The sequence below is a fragment of the Monomorium pharaonis genome, chromosome 4, assembly GCF_013373865.1.
Source record: "Monomorium pharaonis isolate MP-MQ-018 chromosome 4, ASM1337386v2, whole genome shotgun sequence".
Lineage (NCBI taxonomy): Eukaryota > Metazoa > Arthropoda > Insecta > Hymenoptera > Formicidae > Monomorium > Monomorium pharaonis.
The window spans coordinates 978,584-998,789 of record NC_050470.1 but is presented as its reverse complement, the minus strand read 5'-3'; the positions used below and the strand labels follow the sequence as shown (position 1 = coordinate 998,789).

General features: G+C 42.2%; 2 protein-coding genes across 3 annotated transcripts in view; one reads left to right on the top strand and one right to left on the bottom strand.

Annotated features, from left to right (window-relative positions):
• The window catches only part of LOC105838422 (unconventional myosin-Ie), a 30,948-nt gene that overhangs the window by 975 nt on the left and 9,767 nt on the right, over nucleotides 1-20,206 (bottom strand). Inside the window, exons 11-19 of the mRNA XM_012683969.3 lie at nucleotides 3,953-4,123; nucleotides 3,703-3,869; nucleotides 2,668-2,878; nucleotides 1,706-1,936; nucleotides 1,323-1,607; nucleotides 970-1,125; nucleotides 753-892; nucleotides 512-663; nucleotides 47-394 (exon numbers count right to left, since the gene is read on the bottom strand). Coding sequence (XP_012539423.1) covers nucleotides 47-394; nucleotides 512-663; nucleotides 753-892; nucleotides 970-1,125; nucleotides 1,323-1,607; nucleotides 1,706-1,936; nucleotides 2,668-2,878; nucleotides 3,703-3,869; nucleotides 3,953-4,123 — 1,861 coding nt within the window. The remainder of the gene's footprint in view (nucleotides 1-46; nucleotides 395-511; nucleotides 664-752; nucleotides 893-969; nucleotides 1,126-1,322; nucleotides 1,608-1,705; nucleotides 1,937-2,667; nucleotides 2,879-3,702; nucleotides 3,870-3,952; nucleotides 4,124-20,206) is intronic.
• On the top strand, nucleotides 7,927-20,102 carry LOC105838423. 2 transcript variants are annotated; one of them, XM_012683971.3, is made up of 3 exons: nucleotides 7,927-8,939; nucleotides 16,834-17,060; nucleotides 18,354-20,102. In XM_012683971.3, exons 2-3 carry the CDS (start codon nucleotides 16,849-16,851, stop codon nucleotides 19,057-19,059), a joined length of 918 nt encoding a protein of 305 aa, XP_012539425.1. In that variant the 5' UTR covers nucleotides 7,927-8,939; nucleotides 16,834-16,848; the 3' UTR covers nucleotides 19,060-20,102. The 2 variants fall into 2 exon arrangements, with proteins under 2 accessions (XP_012539425.1, XP_012539427.1); XM_012683973.3 differs by lacking the exon at nucleotides 7,927-8,939 and adding an exon at nucleotides 9,232-10,000.

Here is a 20,206-nt window from a genome sequence, read left to right as displayed (position 1 = left end):
TAACTTGGTTTCTAACTGCTATCTACTCATTTTTATCAATACTTACCACGTGGTCTAGCATTAGGATTGATAATCATGCCCATTACGGCGGTCTGCTTGTCCCGTTGCTTATTCGTGTTGTTTGTACCATTTTTTACATCTTTTTGAAGAAATTGTGTAGGTTGTATATTTGGACGATTCGGTGGAATGTTTGGTCTACCGTTTGAGGTTGTTCGTGAAGAAGTCACAGATCTTGCTGCCGCTACCGGACGAAGAGGTGGTCTTCCGGTCATAGTAGTCTGATTATTTTGAGTTGCGAGAATTGAATTTGGATTGCATAGCTGCAATGCCGAACGAATTGGCTTCGAGACTTTGTGCAAACGAAAGGATGACCTCGATCGGTCCAATTTAGGCTCTGTGAGATATAGATTCATATTTCTTTAAATTATTTAAATATTAATTCCAATATTACGGTGTGTAAGATTAAAAATTGAGAATTATTATATATCGAGAATTATCGAATAAAGCTTACTCGATGTGCTTGGTAAACCTGGACCGATGCTGACAGTGAGCATTTTGCCGGATACTTTCAAAATCTCTTTATCGCCGTAATCCGTTTGTATGAACTTCACGTGCCTTGTTCCACCGCCACCCCAACCTTCCTTCTTCACTTTGAACTCCAAACTGCAAGTAAACAGTTTTATCTTCAAGCCTATGTTGTATTATATACCCAGTGCTAATGACGTGTGAAAAATATAAAAAAATAACCGTACTCGTTGTTAAACCTAACATTTAAAGGATGACCGATATCTTCCAGATACTTTTTGCTAAGGGCAGATAAAAACTCCGTTTTGAATACTGATTCTAACAAGCTGGCGTAGTCCTCCTTTACGTGAATTATTATGAAGTTGTCCTGGAATGGAAAATGTTATCAAAATGTGTTTCAGCTAGTGTACTGTTATTACATAGGAATCATAAAACAATAATTACTTGCAACGTGCTTAATGACACGTAGCTGATTTGATTAAACATAAGCTTCCTCTTAATAACTTCGAAGATTTTACCCTTTTCCGGGCCTTTCTTTATCTGCTCTCGACCAATCAAATAAATGCATTTCCCGGTGAGGATGAGATCTCTTCTGCACATCTATTATTTACACATAAATTATTTATTATGCCCAAATTATATTCTTAAATCTTAAGTTTAGAAAGTTAACAAGTAAAGATATTAAGAAAATTTGATTTATTATATCATTACATAAATTGCCTCGAAATTAATAAAATGATTTTATGCGGTTTATAAATTAACGAACGTTTAAGTTGTCGACAAATTAATATTTTTACCTTAAACCTTCTGTCGTATTTTTTCACAACTTCGGCGAAAAACACTTTCTCCCGTCTTCCAATCAAACTCGTCGTCTGCGGCTTGCCTTCCAGCCCTATGTAATCGCCCACAAAATTTCTGCTCAGGCTTGCCCGTCTCCGTTCTTTATGGCCAAAGAGAAGATCAGCGGCTTCCTGTTTCTGCTGCGCCTGCCTCTTCCAGGCGAAGTACTTCTTGAAGGTTTTCTGAATGACTCGCGCGTACATGTTGTATTTCCGGTCACGAGCTTCCTCCAGCATGAAGAGCTAAGTTACACGTATCGTCTAATTAATCTACTGACAAGATTTAACTAATCATGTTATTAATAAGAAAACAGAGACGCATCAGGACGAAGGGCACTCACAGTTTCAGGCGCCTTGATGAAGAGCTTCGATCTGCCGAGCTGATATTGCGATCGGTCGATGTGAACGCTACCCAATATCCATTCTATGCCCTGTTTCTCATCACCGGGCCAACGGGGCCACGTTTCTTTCGTGAGAATCGCGTATCTATGCAGAAACTTGACGAACGGCCTTCTATAGGCGAAGCCAGCTCTTCGCACTCTGATATTTTCCTTCAGACCTAGATATTCCACCTACAGGAAAATAATTATAGGACACTCGAACTGATTGCTAAAATATCAAAACTTTTCGCAGTATTGTTCATCATGCTTAACTTCCGTCATAATTATGTTAATGGTATAAATAAAATTTTTAGTTCTATGTCTAGCTCAATTTTTAGATACTTTCACAAAACTCGTCTTTTCGTGTAGAATATTTCGTTGGAAAGCTGCGTGATTCCTATTATTCGTCTATCCATTGAAAACATGATGTTCCAAATATAAATATCTTGAGTAATTGTTTAGAGTTACGTTATCAATGATTTAATTTAAAAATTAAAATTTTTACGAAATAATTGACAATTTTGACAATCCAAGAGCACGACGTACACGATTGTGTTTTCAGAACGTGAACTCTGCATTAGAAGCAATTACCATTCTAGCGCGAGCTACGGAAACTATGTCGTATTGGCTTTCTTGAACAAAACGAATTTCAGTATTAAATCCAAAGAAGGAAGGAAAGGAACGTTATGTATAATTGCTCAGGACGTGTACGTCTGACATACTTCGCTGGAATGACACATCGAGCTGAAGCTGAGACAAACCAGGCTGTATATAGAAAATGCCTTTGTTCTTTCATCTTTCTCAAACTTTACTACAAACGAGACTTTACAGACATAAAGTAGGAAAGTAGGAAGCATAAAGTAATATATGTTTTTGAATTTCGATAATAGATAAATGGAAATGGCACAGACAAATTATAATACCTGATGCTTGACTCTCAGATGATCCCAGTCGCGCGGTTTCTTCGTTTCATTCGGCTTGATGCACCGGATATAATGCGGTGTGCACTTCATCAGTTGGCCGACCAAGCGACTGGCTTGATTTCTGATTTTACTACCCGCGGTGGTTGGCCTGGACTTAAGGGTCTTCGTTTTACCGACGTTTTCTTGCGGATAAAGCTCACGCACCAGGGAGCTGTAAGATAATCTATTTTTTCTACCTTTTCGAAGCATTGTTTTATTCAATAATCCCAATGCTATTAGCATTGAGAAAAAATTGCAAACGCAGATATTTAATTTGTAGGAAAGAGTAAGCGACATTTATGTTCATTTTCGTCAATGTATATTAACTTTAACCTTAATTTAATTTACTATTTATCTTTTCCTAATTCTTGGAATTAATAAAATAAAGAGGAATTAAAGTTCATTTAGATGAATAAAAATAGATATTAGATTAAAAAAAGTTAAATTCATGCAAAATTTATTTGATTGAAACTCTTGAGAATTTATAACTTCTAGTTATTGCTTTGTGCGTGGCTTTTGCGAAATTTTGCGTATGCGGTTCTTACGTAAATAAATTCGCGCAATCAATCGTTGGTTAGAATTATCTGATGATTATGTTAAATCATCGAGGAATTACTAGTATTTACGTAATAGCCTTTTTCAACTGAACAAGAAACTAAATATTAAATATTAACTTAAAACGCTATTATGCATTTGTTTGAATTATAGAAAACGTAGAATAACGTAATTGACAATACCTCAAATACCTCAAAACAATACTTGGAAATAAAAAGTTCATGTTATTACATAAAAATTTATTTTTGTATTATTTTATTTCTCTTTAATCGCGTCTTTATTCAATTTCTTTCGTCATTGAATATTCCAAATTGATTGGAAAATGAACGCGGACTAATTAATTCCCGTCAAGCGTGTGTAACTTATGCTAACTCGCTTTCGGGATAATTTGTCACGCGGACAATCGATAGTTGTATGCTAACGGCCTTCGGGATTGCTTACTTCGTACTGGTCTGCATCAATTCGATCAGGTCTAAGAAGAGGACGTCCCGGTTCTTATCGCAGAATCCATCGACAGAGTAGGATACCACGCCGGCGTAATGGAGGATTGCGAAACCGTCACCGGTATCTTGGAAATGGGCATGTTGCTTAGCCGCTCCCGCCAGTTTCTACGCGATATACGATAATTTATACTGTATTATAATAATATTTTAATTTAATTTGCAGAGCTACAAATATATGCTACAGGCACCTTCTTCAAGTCATCGTCGGCACCCGTGCTTCCGCCGTGCAGCGTCGCGCATACATCGTCGAGGACCAAGAAAAGACCGGGTGGTCTCTTGCCCTCGAGAAGCTCCACCACGATGGCGTTATTGAAATAGTCTATCGGCGTCCACCTGATGTTCTCGGAAATGTATTCTTCCTGAAACGAAGCAAAGTTCAGTCCTATGAGAACGAAGATGTCATAGGTCGGGGGGTATTCATAGGCTGCACCCACACAAAAAATCTCCTTTAGATTTTTAAAAGTATTTTTTTGCTATGTCTTGAGATATATTACGTTCTTTTGAAAAGTCATGTCTTGAAGATATCTTCTAAAATGTCATTCGCCACTCAAATGTCTAGATGTTTTTTAGAAACTCTACAAATTATCTTTAACAGTTTTTTTAAAAAAAGTTCTAGAAATATTTTAAAGATATCTTTTAGATATTCTTAAGATTTCGATATTTTGGGGAATTTTATTTCAAGAATATCTTAAGTAAGTGACAGTTTTCAGGTGTCGCATAAATCACAGAGTGTGTACAGAGTAAGAACCGATATGAAAATCAGCAATACAGAACATAAATATATTCGCCAAATTGTCAGCTGGAGCTATTCACTTATCATTTGTATGTACATACAATAAAGCTACCATACTCGATAAAAATCCCATTACAAAATCCGAGGCGCGTCATTGCTCGGATAATTTAGATCGCCGATCTAACTTTCGTGGAAGATATGCGCAGGCAGGTTGCAGGAGGCTCGCTTAATTACGTGCCGCCGGTACCGCCGGGTATATCGCGCACATACACGCGATTTATATCTCGCTTACCCGAGGCGATAGAAGGGAAAGGTGATAGTAATAACGCGATTGCCCGGCGCTTTTAAAATCGCTTTCCATTTTAGCTCGAGCTGAGCCCGAAGGTGCACCTCACTTCGCCGCGCCGGCTGTTGCGACCAGCTCGGAAACCGGTCGCCGCTATTTCAGCCCTTCCCATCACATTGGTTTCGCAATACATTTCGTTTGTCCCCAACATTCGTAATTATCGCGACACGGGATGCGAGAGAGTACGACGATCTCTGCCATCTCTCCCGACCGTCAGGGCGGCCACCTCTTCCGCTCGGATCCGATAATATACGAAAACTTTTAACGAACCGATAAAACATAAAAGCAGGCGCGGTTGTTCCGCTTCGAAAGCCAGCCGGGCGATCCGTTCTTAAATAAACAATTTGAAAACTCGTCTTCGTGTTCACGAAGGTGTGCGATTCGCGGCCAGGTTTTTTATCCGGTCTAGTTGCGGTCCGATCGCGCCACATCGCGACGCCGAGCCGCGCCGTCGGCCTGAAGAAGTGGCACGATTTTTTCGTCGTGGCCTTTACTCGAGTTAACGACTCTTTTTCATGAGACCTGGCCTCTTTACGGTGGTCGTGGCGATTCGGACGTTGTTTCCGCCGTTGTTGTTCCTCGCAGGACTGCACTATGTAATAGCCCGATCCCTCCGTGTTTCGTCTGTGTACACAAACTCGTTCTCCAGAATCGAAACCTCACGCGAAGATCGAGGTACATCGTGCACGAATTTTCCACGCAAAACTTCCGCATTGCAAATAATACATCAACGCACGGCGGAACCGCCCCGCGGTGCCCGAACGACGCGCGAATGAATGCGCGATGGATAATTAATGCGTGCCAAATTTGGACGCGCGTTCTTTCGGGGAAGCAGGTGCTTTCACTTCTCGACGCGGCTCTGTGTTTATTGTTTCACCTCCTCCACCGCTTTCGTTCTATATAGCAGGCGTTCCAAAGTCCAACAATTTATTCGAATTACATAGCAACGTAACGTAACATAAATCATCTGAATTTTTCCGATTCCCAGTTTGCATAAAAAATTATGTAAAAATTATTTGACATCTGAGATCCGCTGTAGACCGACATTTCTCATCGGTTTTAATTATATTGGGTTGTTATTTTTAATAGTTTTAAATATTCGAAGGTTTAAAAAGAATTTCAAGTTTTGAAGCTTCAAACTTTAAAGCTTCAAAGTTGTCAAGAAGCAACAGCCCTAGTTTTAATCTTATTATTGTTGAATGTAGATTAATAGCGCATGGAAAAGGATCAGACTTACATACAGATTTGAACTTGAAATTGGCGGTTTCTCACGCGGGTCCCTGAGAAGAAAATAAAGATACACCGCGAGCGCGTTTAATTGACCGCTTTTTCTCGGCTCTATCACCGTCCGTGACAATTGCGATAAGCAAATTAGCCACGACCCGTTGATCACACGTAATTACTTTGTCGTGTGCGCGAGCTAATCGCATAAAAACACACGTGGTAAGTGGAGTCGTGGGTTTTGGCGGTTACGATCGCACGTAAGTGCCTATTACGCACTCACGCCGAGTCGTAATAATCTGTTATTTCACGCGTTTCTCTCTTTCGATTTGTGTGACGTAATGTCCATCCGCGGTGTCATTCGATGGAGGCAGCAGCCGCCCCTCTCTCGTTCGGCGGACAACCGTGACGACAACGACAACGACGACGACGACGACAGGAAAAGGCGAAAACTCGCGTCGAGTCGAGGAGAACAAAGGAGAGAGCGTTCGTCTGCGATGCGACAGCTTGAAGCCTTCATTCGTTCAATCCGCGTACACGATTAACAATCGTATCTTCCATTTACGTTTGTTTGACGCATCCACGTGATTTCTCCCGCCGCGCCGCGTCGACGTTTCACCTTCGACTTCCCGCCCTACGGTCCGCGCTTACCGTGGGCGGCGGTCTTCGACGGATACGCGCTCTGATTTCCGTATGAGGATTCCGTTTCACGGAATGCGTCCACGAATGCATTGTCGTGTCCCCGGCTCGGCGGCATCCGAGGATGCGTCGCGAGTGCTCGCAGCACCGACATGCTTTTGCCCGTAAGCGCGAGCGCGAGTAATTTCCGGCTATTTCCTCAAAGCGGATTCCGTTAGACGGGACAATAATTAAAATAGCGCCTCTCGTTTAACGCGCGCACGTGTGAACAATGCCGCGCACGCGAGGATACGTGTCGGCCCGCATTCTACACCTTATTCCCTCTCATTACGTTCGATCGGTTTTATTTGTTTTACGATATAAAAATAATTCTGTGCTTGAAGTTGTCGGTTTGTGCAGAAATTTCATAGAATCCCTTCATGATGAGAGTTGCTGTTGAAACAAAGGACAAGAGTTACCAATTTTTTATCATGATTTGCAAATTAAGAAAGCTCGTTGTGTTTCGATTCATCAAAATCTTTAATTAATATATTTATATATTTACATCAATTTTTTTTAATTCAAATATTGGATCTCCTTGGCTAGCTCACATTTCAGAAACACTCTAGTTTTTGCACTTTTACGAGAACAAGCTGATGCATACGTCACACGCCCACTTGTTTCGAATTAACGTTAATGAGTTGAAAAAAGGTCGCGACGAGCGAACTAATTAGATTGGGAGTCGCAAATACTTCTCATGGGAAACCGCGTTTCATTGTTGCCGGAATTGCCGAGTTTGGCGAGGGGAGGAGGGCACGCATAAAAAAGTAGATAATAGAGAAGATAGATGTGTGTATTCTGGGTTAACGGCGGTGAAAATGAGAGAGAGAGAGAGAGAGAGAGATAAAAAAAGAAGAGCCTCATCTCATTGCGAGGACCGCCGGATTTGTGTGACAGTTAGATGTCAAATGTCAACTATAGCCATCCTTGGTCAAGCTGTTTTGTTACAAAACAAAATTAATTCTTCCTGCATTAAAAAAAAACATAAGAATTAATTTTATGTACAGCTGTAACCTACATTTATAAGCATCGAGGTCATTCTAGTTCATCACTAGATGGAACTGCAATGGACTGCAATGGAACATGAAAATCTTTTATATTGAATGATTCTGCAATGAGAGATATTTTAATAAGTAATTACAAATAATTTTAGGAAAAAAAATTATTTTAAATTTAATAAAAAATTTTATCTTGCTATCGTCATAAGAAGACCAGAACATATATATTTTAATATAAATAAAATTGTTTTAACAAACAAATCCCCCTTGACTTTAGATATGCAAAAGAAATTTTGCGGTAAAATTAAAAGTACAAAGATATCAAAACACGCATCAAAGTATCATGATAAAGTATCACTTTAATTTTAAAGTCCTCGTTGTCTCTTACCAGAATATAAAGCTAACTGTATTCTTATCGCGACGCATATCAGGAACGCGAAAGATGTCATCTTGATATATCCGCGAGAAATTCAATGGTCACCGCTGTGTGGCGACAATGTTGACTTTATTTACGTGGTACGCGGCTATTATACTAATCGCGTAGATAGATGAAGCTAACTCTAGAAGTCCACCAGCGACAACTTCCTCGTAGCATTGAAGCAAAACAACTCAATTTGCTACCACAATCCTTGTAACACATTCGTATCATAGGAAACTGTGCCTTCGAAATTCAAATAAAAATATAAAACTATTTTATCAAAGGCATGGAAAACCCGATCCTCAAATTGATGATTCTACATCGTTAAAATTGACCCTGTTGCGAGATTATGTTTGACAGGTGCGTTTCCGCCAAGCCACGTGCGCCGCGAAAAGGATTTTAAAAGCCGCCAATGAGAGATACGCGACCAATCGAGGACCCCGAAGTGCGAGGAGTGGTGGTAGCCGCACGTGGGAAGAACAAGAGAGAAAGAGAGACGGCGATCGCTTCACTTAGCTATTTCATTACCTTCACTCGATCCTTGGCCGCAGTGCACACGGAGCCGCGATCACGTTTTGTTCCTCGCCGCGAATGGTACCGATTGGCGCGATCTTCGCGCGCACGCGGACGAATGGACCGCGCGTTACATAATAAAGAGATCGAGTGATCCATTTGTCGAAGAAGAATAACGCGATCGCGGATTTTGCGGAGAAGAAGCGACAGCCGGAGAACGATCCGTAGGAACGTTGGATCCAAGAAGATCGTATGTTCGTAGCTTCAAGTGAGTTTCAAGTACATTCAGATTCGACTCTTTAGCTAGATTTGAAAGTAATTTTGTTGGACCGTCAAAATCATTATGTATTATAGAATGAACGTGATAAACAATGCTGTAAAATATTTCATTCTAGCAACTTGAACGTTTTGCATAATTATTTTAATGATGATCGAACAAAATTATTTTTGGGTCTGTATCTAACACCGACAAAAAAAATTTTGATATTAAACTAATATATAATTTAGTATTATTTCCTATATTTGAATAAATGTTAACAATATCAAAGAATTTTTTATAAATGTCCAAAATATTTCTTTAATTTGTAAATTAAGAAAAAAAAAACTAAAATTAATAATAAAAATTCCTTTCGGTTTCTGCTAAATTTTTAGGTATTTCATCTGTCATTCTTTATTTCGTGTAGCATTCGTTTACATGTCAACAACAATTGATTAATTTTTAATATTGTTATTGACTATTGTAAGTTACATTGTTTTTAATGTACAAAAGATAACACACTTTCGCGACTTGCTGCAATTGAACCAGATCAAGATTCTGCGATTTACGTTCGATCTCGCGAATTTCACGACGACGGTCGCGACGATCAATTTAAATAGCGCGACGGAGACCAAGGCGAGGAAGATTCGTCATGTGCAACGACGTTTCCAATGTGGAAATGGCGACATTCAGATTTTATCGTCGCGGTTATCCCCGTACCGCTAGTGTGCGCTTAAACCTCGCGCTCGTAAAGTCAGAGGACTTAAATTTCGTTCCGCGTATAGCGTGACGGGTGATCTGTAAAGATATAGTTTCGGAATGTTTGAGTGACGCGACAAACGAGTCCGCGGGATAGAAATTATGCGACCCATTTATCACCTCTAGAATACAATCGTCATTAACACATCCCTTGGTTGTGACGATATATAATTCACGAATTGAATCTTGTTGCTGTCGATAATTTGTAAGATATTTCGTGAAAATTAAAAACAAGAAAGAAGCAAAAGAATAATGGGACGATCTTGAAAACGAGGCCGCGCCTATGTGTATTGCGTCGCGATATCAAGCATCACGTAAGTCGATATTCACTTATAGATACTTCGCAACTGTCAGCTCGCGCTAGATTAAACCGCTCGCTATCCGCCAATATACTTTAATGAAACTTAATTGCCCGGCGTTGCGAAACGCCGCGCCGTCGCGAAACTGCAGCTCGAACAAAGAACAGTCGCGAACTCGTAATCGAAACGAGCCTCGTAAACGTTCCTTTATACACGTTCGCGAAGCGTAGCTGTTTGTCCTGCTCTTATCCCGTTCTCGACAAACCTGATTTAGCGTTTAGAAAAATAAGAAAGACAAGAGGACGCGCGAATAATCGGAGCGCGAAGGATGTACAATTAAAACGCTTCGTCTTCGGCGTTGATCACTCGCGCGATCGATCGACCTTAAAATTTCCGTCCCTCGAGAAAAGTTTCACGTCCTCCCTGATCTTCCGCATAATGTGTGGGAGGAAGGGGAGGGGGGAGGGTGAAAGACGAGGTGACTTTGATTTCGCGCGCGAGCGCTCGAACGAGCGCGATTACGTAAAGGACCAATTAAGTCCCGCGCTCGTTTTCGTGTCCGCCGCGGGACAATCGTGATCGATCCATCGAAGCGGGCCCCCGCGCGATGACTCGCGCGTTTTCAAACTCCCGGGAGGGAAATCATTTCCTGCGCACGGAGCGAACGGAAGAAGGAAAGGCGCGGCGCTCCAATTGCGGGTCTTTTTTTCCCTTTTTTTCCCCCCTCAGTGAACGGTACGTAACACACTTTTATTTCATCAAGACGGATTCGCGGATGGGCGCCACGCCGAATAATGCTCGTCAATTATTCGTCTTCCGCGTATCGCGAACACACAGCCGGGTGTATACCGTACTATTTCTGCTCGCCGCGCCGTTGCGAAACATTCTTCCATCCCCCTCGGGATTTCGTAACGCGCGCGTACGTACAACGAGCGAGGAGAGATGCGATGGTGACGTCGACGTTTTAAAGAGGACTACAAAATGATCGATGCAACTATAAGGAGACTGTTCAACTTGTACGCTCGAAGGTCTCGAAATACAAATCTCGAAATTATTCGTAAAGGAGACGGCTCTCCTTCTTCACCCTCGCGGGCCTTGACCACCCGCTCTCACTTTCGTTCTGGTGTGAATTTAATTGCACCTCCGTCTTCCTCGCTCCTTCCGCTGCGGAGCCGATCGACGATCGGCGAGCGATAACGCGCGCCCCGCGAGTATTTACGTAAGAACGGCAAGTGGCCGTAAGTGTGGCGTGGGAGTCGACCAGTTCGCATGCAACCGACGGTTTCCTCGACTTTCTAAGTTCCGATAGAGCGCGATACCTCGTTGACCATCGTTGCCGCGTTTTGTCCGCGCGATGTGCGTAATTTAACGCTGCGGCGGCGGTATGATGATCGACGAGCGGGTTCCCAATAATCTCGAATCGCGCGCCGCTTTCTAGGAATCCCCGCGTCGTCGTGAGGGAACATCTCTCGAGAGTCCAACAAAAAAATTGGCATTTATCCCTTGCCAATCCTCCCCGAGGGAGAGCAAATCGAGCGCGTCGCGACAGGAAGAAAGAAACTTTCGATCGTACATTGATCCCGTTGTCGTTTACGAATACTAAACTTGCGCACGATTACGAATACTAATTAATAGTGAAATCGGCTGGCACGCGTCACCGATTTCGTCTTATCCTCTTACAATTCAGTTTTGTTATTTACAAGCGGATACGAGCTCCTTTGTTTTATTACAGACACGTTTCATTATAATCACGATATTGCGATGTCTAAAATTTTTCGTCGCAAGCACGAAGCAATATAGGAATTAATTAAAAACTCGTTGGTGTAACATCCAATACGCGCATTGCTATCCGTAGTGAAAAAGATTAAACGAATAATTACATTCATAATGTAGCGTTACGCGTATAATTGTAATAATACCATTATTAATGCAATGTATACGGGTATTTCATAATTCGTGGGCATTATTTCGAAAATTAATTCAAAACACAAATTATATACACATACATTGTAGGTCGATACGGCTCAGTTACCGAGGAATATTACACATTGATAATTTCATTAATATTAATAGCAACAGGCAAAAAATGTCAGATATTTATCATTTTTATTAGTAAATTTTAATATTAATTGTACTAAGTAAATATTATTTTGAGGATTATATTATTTGTTCAAAATGTTCATCTTCTGATTGTAGAAGCGATGCATTACTCTTTGTACCATAGAATGCAAACAATTAATTTGTCCAAATTTAACGAAATTTCAAGTTAGTAATTCAACTAATTGTAAGTTTCTGTGTTATTTTTGTGTTCTGAATTCATAATTTCTGAAGTTTGTTCTACATGAAACAGTCTGCTTCGTCCTCTATTTCGTTTTATACTTTCTAAGTATATTAATATTCCTCCTCAAGCGTACGTCTGTTTCTTCATAAATGCCACTTCTTGAATATTTCTTCCTAGACGTTTTCCGCGCGGACATAACTGTATCAGCGACTTATTTATGAATCCCTGTTTGCATTCAAATTATTCGTTCCAGTCTCGTATCGTACGAGCGGAGGCTGCGACAATAAATTCCCCACGTCCTACTTCGCCGGCGTTTCGTCTTCATTCGCTCGCGAGATCTGCATACGGCATACGCGACGCGACTCATAGATCGAGTGCCCGCCTGAAGTGACATACGACCGACCTACGTTTTTTAGCGATACGACGAAAAATCGGCCGCAACGTTCGCCATTCCTCGCGCTAACTTTTTTCTGCGCTGCAGTTCGCGCGACGTTGTCCCGGATGGGAGAATTTTACATGACGTGATATCTGAGCGCAAACACGATTGATGGACGATCTTTCGCGTTTTGGTCAGACATTTATTAATTAAAGGTAAAAACGCCACAATGGATTGGAATAACAAATCTGCCTTGTTCTATTTCAACGCGCGGGCTCGCCCACGATCTGCGATAGAATGGCAGATCTATCATTCAACCGGTGCGATATTTCGTGATCGATATAAAATGTGCAAATAGCCCTTCGATTCGAATCAGCATGGAGTTTCCACGATGCATAAAGAAGATTTATTTTCCCGTTTAAGTTTGACCCGTCGAATCTTTTCGTCTGTCGTTATTATTCTTTAAAAGTTATTTCCTCTATCGATTCTCCGTTCCATCTTAAAAATTGTTCGAGCGGTGATATCTGATTATCAACAGCACAGAGGCGATTCTTCCTTGAATTTAGATATCTTGGAGTGATTATTAACGTTCAGAAGAAAAAGTTCTCGTCAGACCGCCTGCTATTTCCTGTTTCAACTTCCCAGCGGAAATTCTGAAGACGTTCTTTACCATTAAGGGGAAACCGCGTGATTTCGATTATTCTCCGACCGCAATGAAAGACTCGATCGAGTCTGTAACTTTCTCGAAAATTAAGCATATTTACTTGGACTTTCTGCGTCTTCGCGATGTCTAAGAAGTGAAATGATAAATGCAGGAGGCCCAATTAGACGTACGTCGTGGCTGTCCCGGTTCTCCGGGAATAAAAAGTTAGTCTCGTGAGCTCGAATATCGGAAATGTCGAAAAAGGGTTCGACCGGTTGGCCGGTTAGCCTGGCGATATCGTAATGCAGCGACAAGCTCGCGTATTGCGCCACGGCGAGAGGGGAAAATTGCCGGTTAGCGTGAGTAAAAAACCCACGCGTGCAAAATGCATCGCGAACGATGACGTCGACACGAAATGTCAGGGTGCGCGCGGGATTCGGTAAGCGCCGCCGCTGCCGCCGCCGCTTGTTGGTGAGAACTTGACAGGTCGGCCGGGCTCCCCACGTGGAACGGAGAGTCGCACGCTCCGCTTCATCGAGCCTTCGTCGGTACCGACGCTCACGTTCACCAGGGCAACGATTGCACTTGCACTTTTTAAGAGAACCTGTTCGCCGGAGCCACACCCACGGAGCGGCGGTGAATCGCGCGCCTGCGAATAGATCTCGTTCGTGCGCGAGAGAGCGCGTGGTCTCTCCCGAGAAAAGAAGGGACTTGCCCGTTATATTATATTGTGTACGCGTTGTAACAATTCAGCCGGATGAACGGTAACACCGTGATTGCCGGACAGCTCCTGTTGTGTCCGGCTGCAGATTCGCGTAAATACGTCTATCGCGCGAGTACATCTGTTTTCGTGAAAACCGGTTTGATAACGTCCTCCGTATATTCTTCTCTATTTCTACTACTACCACTGCGGTACTTGGGCTCCTTGTCCTTTACACCATTCTGGGATATGGCGTGTTCTCGATGTAGGCCGCTATCGCGATCCAATTACTCAACGTTATTACAGTAATGCGTAGATCGCTGCTCCTTGAATTTATATCAGGAATTTGTCTTACTTGCGAGATATTTCTACCACTCTAAGGCCTTTCACTGATTGTAAAACGTGATCTAGAAAGTATTCGGTTTCAGAAATCCTTGAAGATTTTCTAGCCGCGGAGAAACAGATTTCCTGGCCAGATTAACACCTCAGTTAAATTGCTTTCGCAATCGGTTGTAATACACGTATCATTCTGCATCATACATACTTTACTTTGTTGACTTATACTCCGTCGCTGTCTCTTGACGTTCGACAAACGTTTCCATTTTTTATTTTCCATTAAATCTGGTGAAGTTATATATATATATATATATACACATATAAATTTTTAATAGGAGACAATATAAAACATCCAAGAGGGTAGCAGAGAAAGTAGTGAACAAAACCAAACGAAAAAATTTCCAACGACTCACCGCGGGAACGGAAAAAAGATTGTAATTATTCGGTCGGCGCGGATACTTTCACGGTCGAAGGAAAAAAAAAGAAACTATTTTATTTGCTCTTTAAGAACGTTGTTTTTACTGCTATCGCGAACTGACGACCGCTAGAATTGCTTACTGACAAATGGATCCGAGAATCGTGCCTTTCGAATAAAACCTCAAATTGTCCGCGCAATTATTGTCAATTGTCAGGGTAATTGTAATTTGATTCACAATTGACGCGGAAATACTTGACGTTTCAGCAGTCATTCTACATAATTAGTTCGTGTTACTTAATTGACTGATTCTTCTCGAGTAAAATGTAAAGAGTAGGATTTTGTTTAGTGAAATAAGATTCTTAATAGCGCGAAATTAAATTTTCAAGTGCGCGAGAAGAGATCTCGTGCCACGCTTTATTTACTCCTCACATATAAAACCATTACTCGCGTGTATTCGATATCTAAAACGTAAAACTGACGAAATCATATCGGTATTAATCCTTGAGACAAAATAATGGCGTGCGTGGAAAACAATGGCTCGTAGCTCACCTCGACGTGCCACGCGAAACGTGAAATCTCATGAAAGCGGCTTTCCGAAAGCGGGAGAAATATCTCTCGGCGTTAAAAATCCACCGTCGGGATTGACCGGGAAACGCCATAAATGGAATTAATAATAATTAAGCTATAAATAAGCAAGGAGGAGAAGGACCTGACAGTTGCATAAGCGTTACGAAATTAACGGCTTCTTGCCGCGCCGTTCAACCTTGCACCTCGCACCTCGCATCATGCATTGTGTGCAAGGTGAGGTGTATTATCCGAGGAGGAGGTAATCCCTCGATCCCGTTCAATTATATTGCACCATCGGAGAGAAGAGCTGGATGCTTATTGGAACGTATCGTCGTGCCCGGCGAGCGATTATCATTCCGTGGCTAAACTGGCCGTAGAATCTATTGGAACGGCCAGACGATTTCGTCCAAACGTCAAACGCCAGATTCGTTTCCAGTTCGCGGAGACGTCAGAGACAAAGCGTTTGGTAGAGACAATGCTCGTCGCTTCGCACCCGCAGATATCTTCAGGCGTCAGATATCGATTCGCTCCGAATCCGCGCGCGCGAGCGTCGTCTATTACACGCGAAAGAGATCTCGGGGAGATCGGAAAACTATCGGGAACGCACGAACTATCAAGCGGCAAAAGTGTAACGAGTCGTTATTCTCGTGGTTTAGACTCGCCACTTCTCTCTCTTTATCTCTCTCTCTCTCTCTTCGCGCTCTCTTCTGAGGAATTTATGTCTCGCCGTGCCGTTCTCGGGCAAGAGTATAGCCGAGAGTAGGTAAACGTACCGAGAAAATTGTGTACCGAGTCGATTCCGAGGGCAATTGTCTACCGAATGCATTTCTGAATAACGCGCGCGTACGAATACCTTACGTAAGGAAAACAAGAGAAATTGTATCATTTTGTTCGCCGGAGCCGCTCGCGCGGCTAAAACTTTCACCACGTTTATTGCTAACGTGCTCGTTACACGGTATGGTCGAGCACGTCGGCGTCGTCCCGTTACTTTGTCGTCGCTTCCTGGGACACGACGCAGGCTTTTCGGCGGTAAGGAAACGCCCTGGCCCCTGTGAAATTGGACGTGCCTCGAACGTCTCGAAAAAAATAATAACGCTACGCGCCCGCGCAATCGGCCTAACTACGCGGATATCCTGTCCCGCTACTTCACGCAACGACTAATCACACGTTATTAATTTCCGCTCTGGCGAATTCAATTGGAGACACGTACATTGTGCCTCTTATGTAAACGAGTTGACCAATCGCGGCAGTGTTTTCTTCAATTTCTCTTTAGTATAGTGGCCAACCCACGCTTCAATTATAAGACGAAGTGACCAATATGAATGAGACAGCAAAACAAGGGATGGATAAAATAGATTAATTTTTACAAAAAAAAAAGATGTTTTTTTCGGTCAAATTTGGTCGAGTCAAAAACTATGAAAAATCGGTCCATTTTACGCGTCGTCTTTTACAAAAATACCGAGAAGAAGTAAGCAGGATAAAGTCACAGAGGGCAGAATCTTTCTCACACGGAGAAAATCTTTGCAGGACGATCTTTGCAGGATGTCGCGGAGAATTAACGTCTGCGCCACGGTGCTGCTCGTCGTGTTCGAGCTGACCACGTCGGCTATGGTCCTGCCGAGGCCACCGTCGTCGCCTAATCACATCCACCAGGATCAGGAGCTGTCCGCGCGCAAATCCCTCGAGGGCAAGTCCCTGCACGGCGACATCCCGCGAAACACCAACGTGGAGAGACCCGATACCGAGGACTACAGGTATCGATTCGCCAGCGTTCGCTCGATGCGGCCTTTTCCGGGCCACTTTTTTTTTTTCTCACATATCATCGACCGGTGCCCGATATTGTATTCCACGGCCGTCGCACGCTGCACCGGCAATTCACTTTCGTTTCACGCTTAGAATTGTAAATCAGTTCAACGGTCCGTCAATTGTTATCCGCCCGATCTTTAATCGAATTTCATTTTGAGATAGTAAGACCTCATCAAAGCTCACTGAATTGATTGTTTGATCTTACTTGAGGGAAATAGAAACGTTTGAAATGGTGGGACGAAATAAATTGAATATAAAGTCCCTTTGTGGACTATTATGTCTAGCAAAAATCACTTGCAAAGTTACAAAATATTAACATGTAAAGCTGCTTTAAAAATAATATATTTTTTATCGTTAATGTATAGTAGAAATAACACAAAAGATTTTCGTATTCAATTAATTCCTGTAGAGTCCAAATTTGTGGGAGTTTTCGTCGTCACGAGCCTTTCGTCGTTACGAGCCTCCCCACTTCCCGCTTAAAGTACAATTTTATTGTAATTTCGCTAAATATCGACAGATGTCCAACGTTAGCAGCGTTATTCCAGTCTACTTAACCGGCTCCTCCTCAGGAAACTCTCTCGACTGACTCACTACGATTACGAAACGATATTTACCTCGCGATTCTAAATCGCTCGAACAAAAGAGGAAAATCCTACGGCGTTCTTTCCCACCGGCGGAAAGCGGCCCAATTAGCGCGAATGAAAAGCCGTCTTCGTTGCGGCGGCTCACGAGAAACGTGAGAAACTCGGCCGGGTAATTGCTCCCGTGTAATTTCAACGATGGCAGATTTACGTGACCACAATTCGTATCTTCAGGCACCGATACGCCGCGCCGGGCGCAACCGGCAATTTCGAAAGCAAAATAGTAACCGCGATTAAGGCTAGACGAACCGATTGTCTCCCGATTGTCCTCTTCCCCGCGCGGCTCGCTGCGGTTTAATAAGTTTCGGCCAGAGTGGTATACCTGAACAATGACACCTGTAATCGCGATCGGATTAACCTCCGTAATGTCGTGAAAATGAAGAAAGCAATCTCCCGGTCGCTCGGTGCCTACCGCTAATATCCGATTAGCTTCGACGTTGTGCTATTTCTTTCTGTTACTCGTACCGTGTATTTACGCTTGATTATCCGTACGTCTCCGAGTTCCATCCGCGCGATATCAATCTTCGGCGCTCGTATTAGCGAAAAGCCATAATCTGCATGAAATTAAATGAAATTGAGTTCCTTCTCTCTTCGTCTTAGGCTGTTCGAGATCGAGTTGCACAGCGCGGACGAGATCGAGGCCGCGAATCTGCAGGGTCTGATGCGCACGATGCTCAAGGAGGAGCAGCGGGCGCCGAACGATGGCTACCCGAATCCCGAGGTGATCCCGAACTCGATCCTCGGTGTGCGAGACATGGGCCTAAGTCCGAATTACCGCCTAGACACCTTCGACGACGAGAAGCGCGTGTCGCTGCAGCCGCCGAAGCTGCCAAGCCTCGACGAGAAGCTGTACTACCTGAAGAGCGGTCGGCCCAAGGTCTACGTCAACGTGCGGGGGCACAGCGGCTCCTTCCGCAAGGATATCGTCGACCCGTCGTCCACGGCGACCCCGAACGAAGGCGCGGTGGGATACCTCAGGGTCACGCGACCCTTCGAGAGGCAGACCGATTGGAAGACGCGGGACAAGAAGACTCGACCGCCTAAGAAGTTCGATCGTCGCGTCGACGGTATCGTTCTGAGGAGCGAAGACATCGAGAAGACGAACGATCAAGCGACGTTCTATGGAGCGGACGAATTGTCGACCACGGAGAATTCCATGGTTACGTCCAGCGAACTACCCAAACAGATACCCGCGCCGCCCAGCAAAGGCTATGGACGGAGTCTGATGGCGCAGACCACACCTGTGCAAAGATACGCGCTTAGGAGGACAGACATCCTGCCGGGATACGGCTTCATCGAAGAATGAAATCGAGTATTCCTGTGGAAACCAAAAAATTAGCTTCGCCGAAAAGTATGGATTTAATCGCGACCCTGAAGATTTTCAATCGCATTTCATCCTTGCTCGAAAGTACAAAAAGAGATTGATTCGACGACATATTTTGAAAGGAAATGTTAATTACGCAATAATCGTCGTTAACTCTAGAGTACTACTCATACTATTTTTCTGACATTAATATTATGCTGAGTGAAAATTCATCCACATAATTAAGCATTTTTTTTTCCATGAGATGTTAAAGCAAAATATTAAAATAACTAAACTAACACTATTTTTATAAAAAAAAAAAATCTCATTATTTTAAACGGAAACTGTATTAAACTTGAATTAACGTCTGGCTCAAAAATTTATTCACAGTGGTACTCTAGAATTAACATTAAGTACGCATATTCCTTTTATCAGATTGTTAATTGCTGTTTGTATTACTTATCGCAAATATCATACGAATAATCGTTAAGAAGTTAGCTCTGTGATTGCGTAAAAGATAATATTTCATCTTTGTAAAGTAAATATCAAGTTTTCAAAATTTTCAATATTCAATGTAATGAAAAAAATTCTAATTCTTCTTTACAGACTTTTAAAGATTTCAACATATGGAAAGACTTTAACGATTAAATATAAAAAAGATAGAATTCCAAAAAGTGTTAATTTTACATCTACATTGTGCAAAAATTGATCATAACTTTTACTTTAGTTAAAATCAATTTGAGAAGAGCCAGAATTCATCAATCTAGTTTCACTCATTATTGGAAACAAAATATTAATTTTTTATAGATTAATAATTATATCTCAGAGAAAATTTAACGTTGCAACGTTAAGTTTAACGTTCTAGTATTAGCCTTAAGCTTAACTTATGCCGAATGTAACGACTCACGATAAAAATATATAAACATTGTTATTTATACAGATTAATATATGTTTGTAATATACATATAGTTAACTAATATAGAAAATTAAGAAAATCTATAGTAATATATTAACTTGCACTAGTAATAAATAGGTGCGCAAACTAGTAAACTATTTTTATTACTCACATTTTTTGATAATTTGTCGTTCATCTTTATCAAAGAGATATCAAAGAGATGCACAAACATCGATACTAATTTAACGCGAGTCG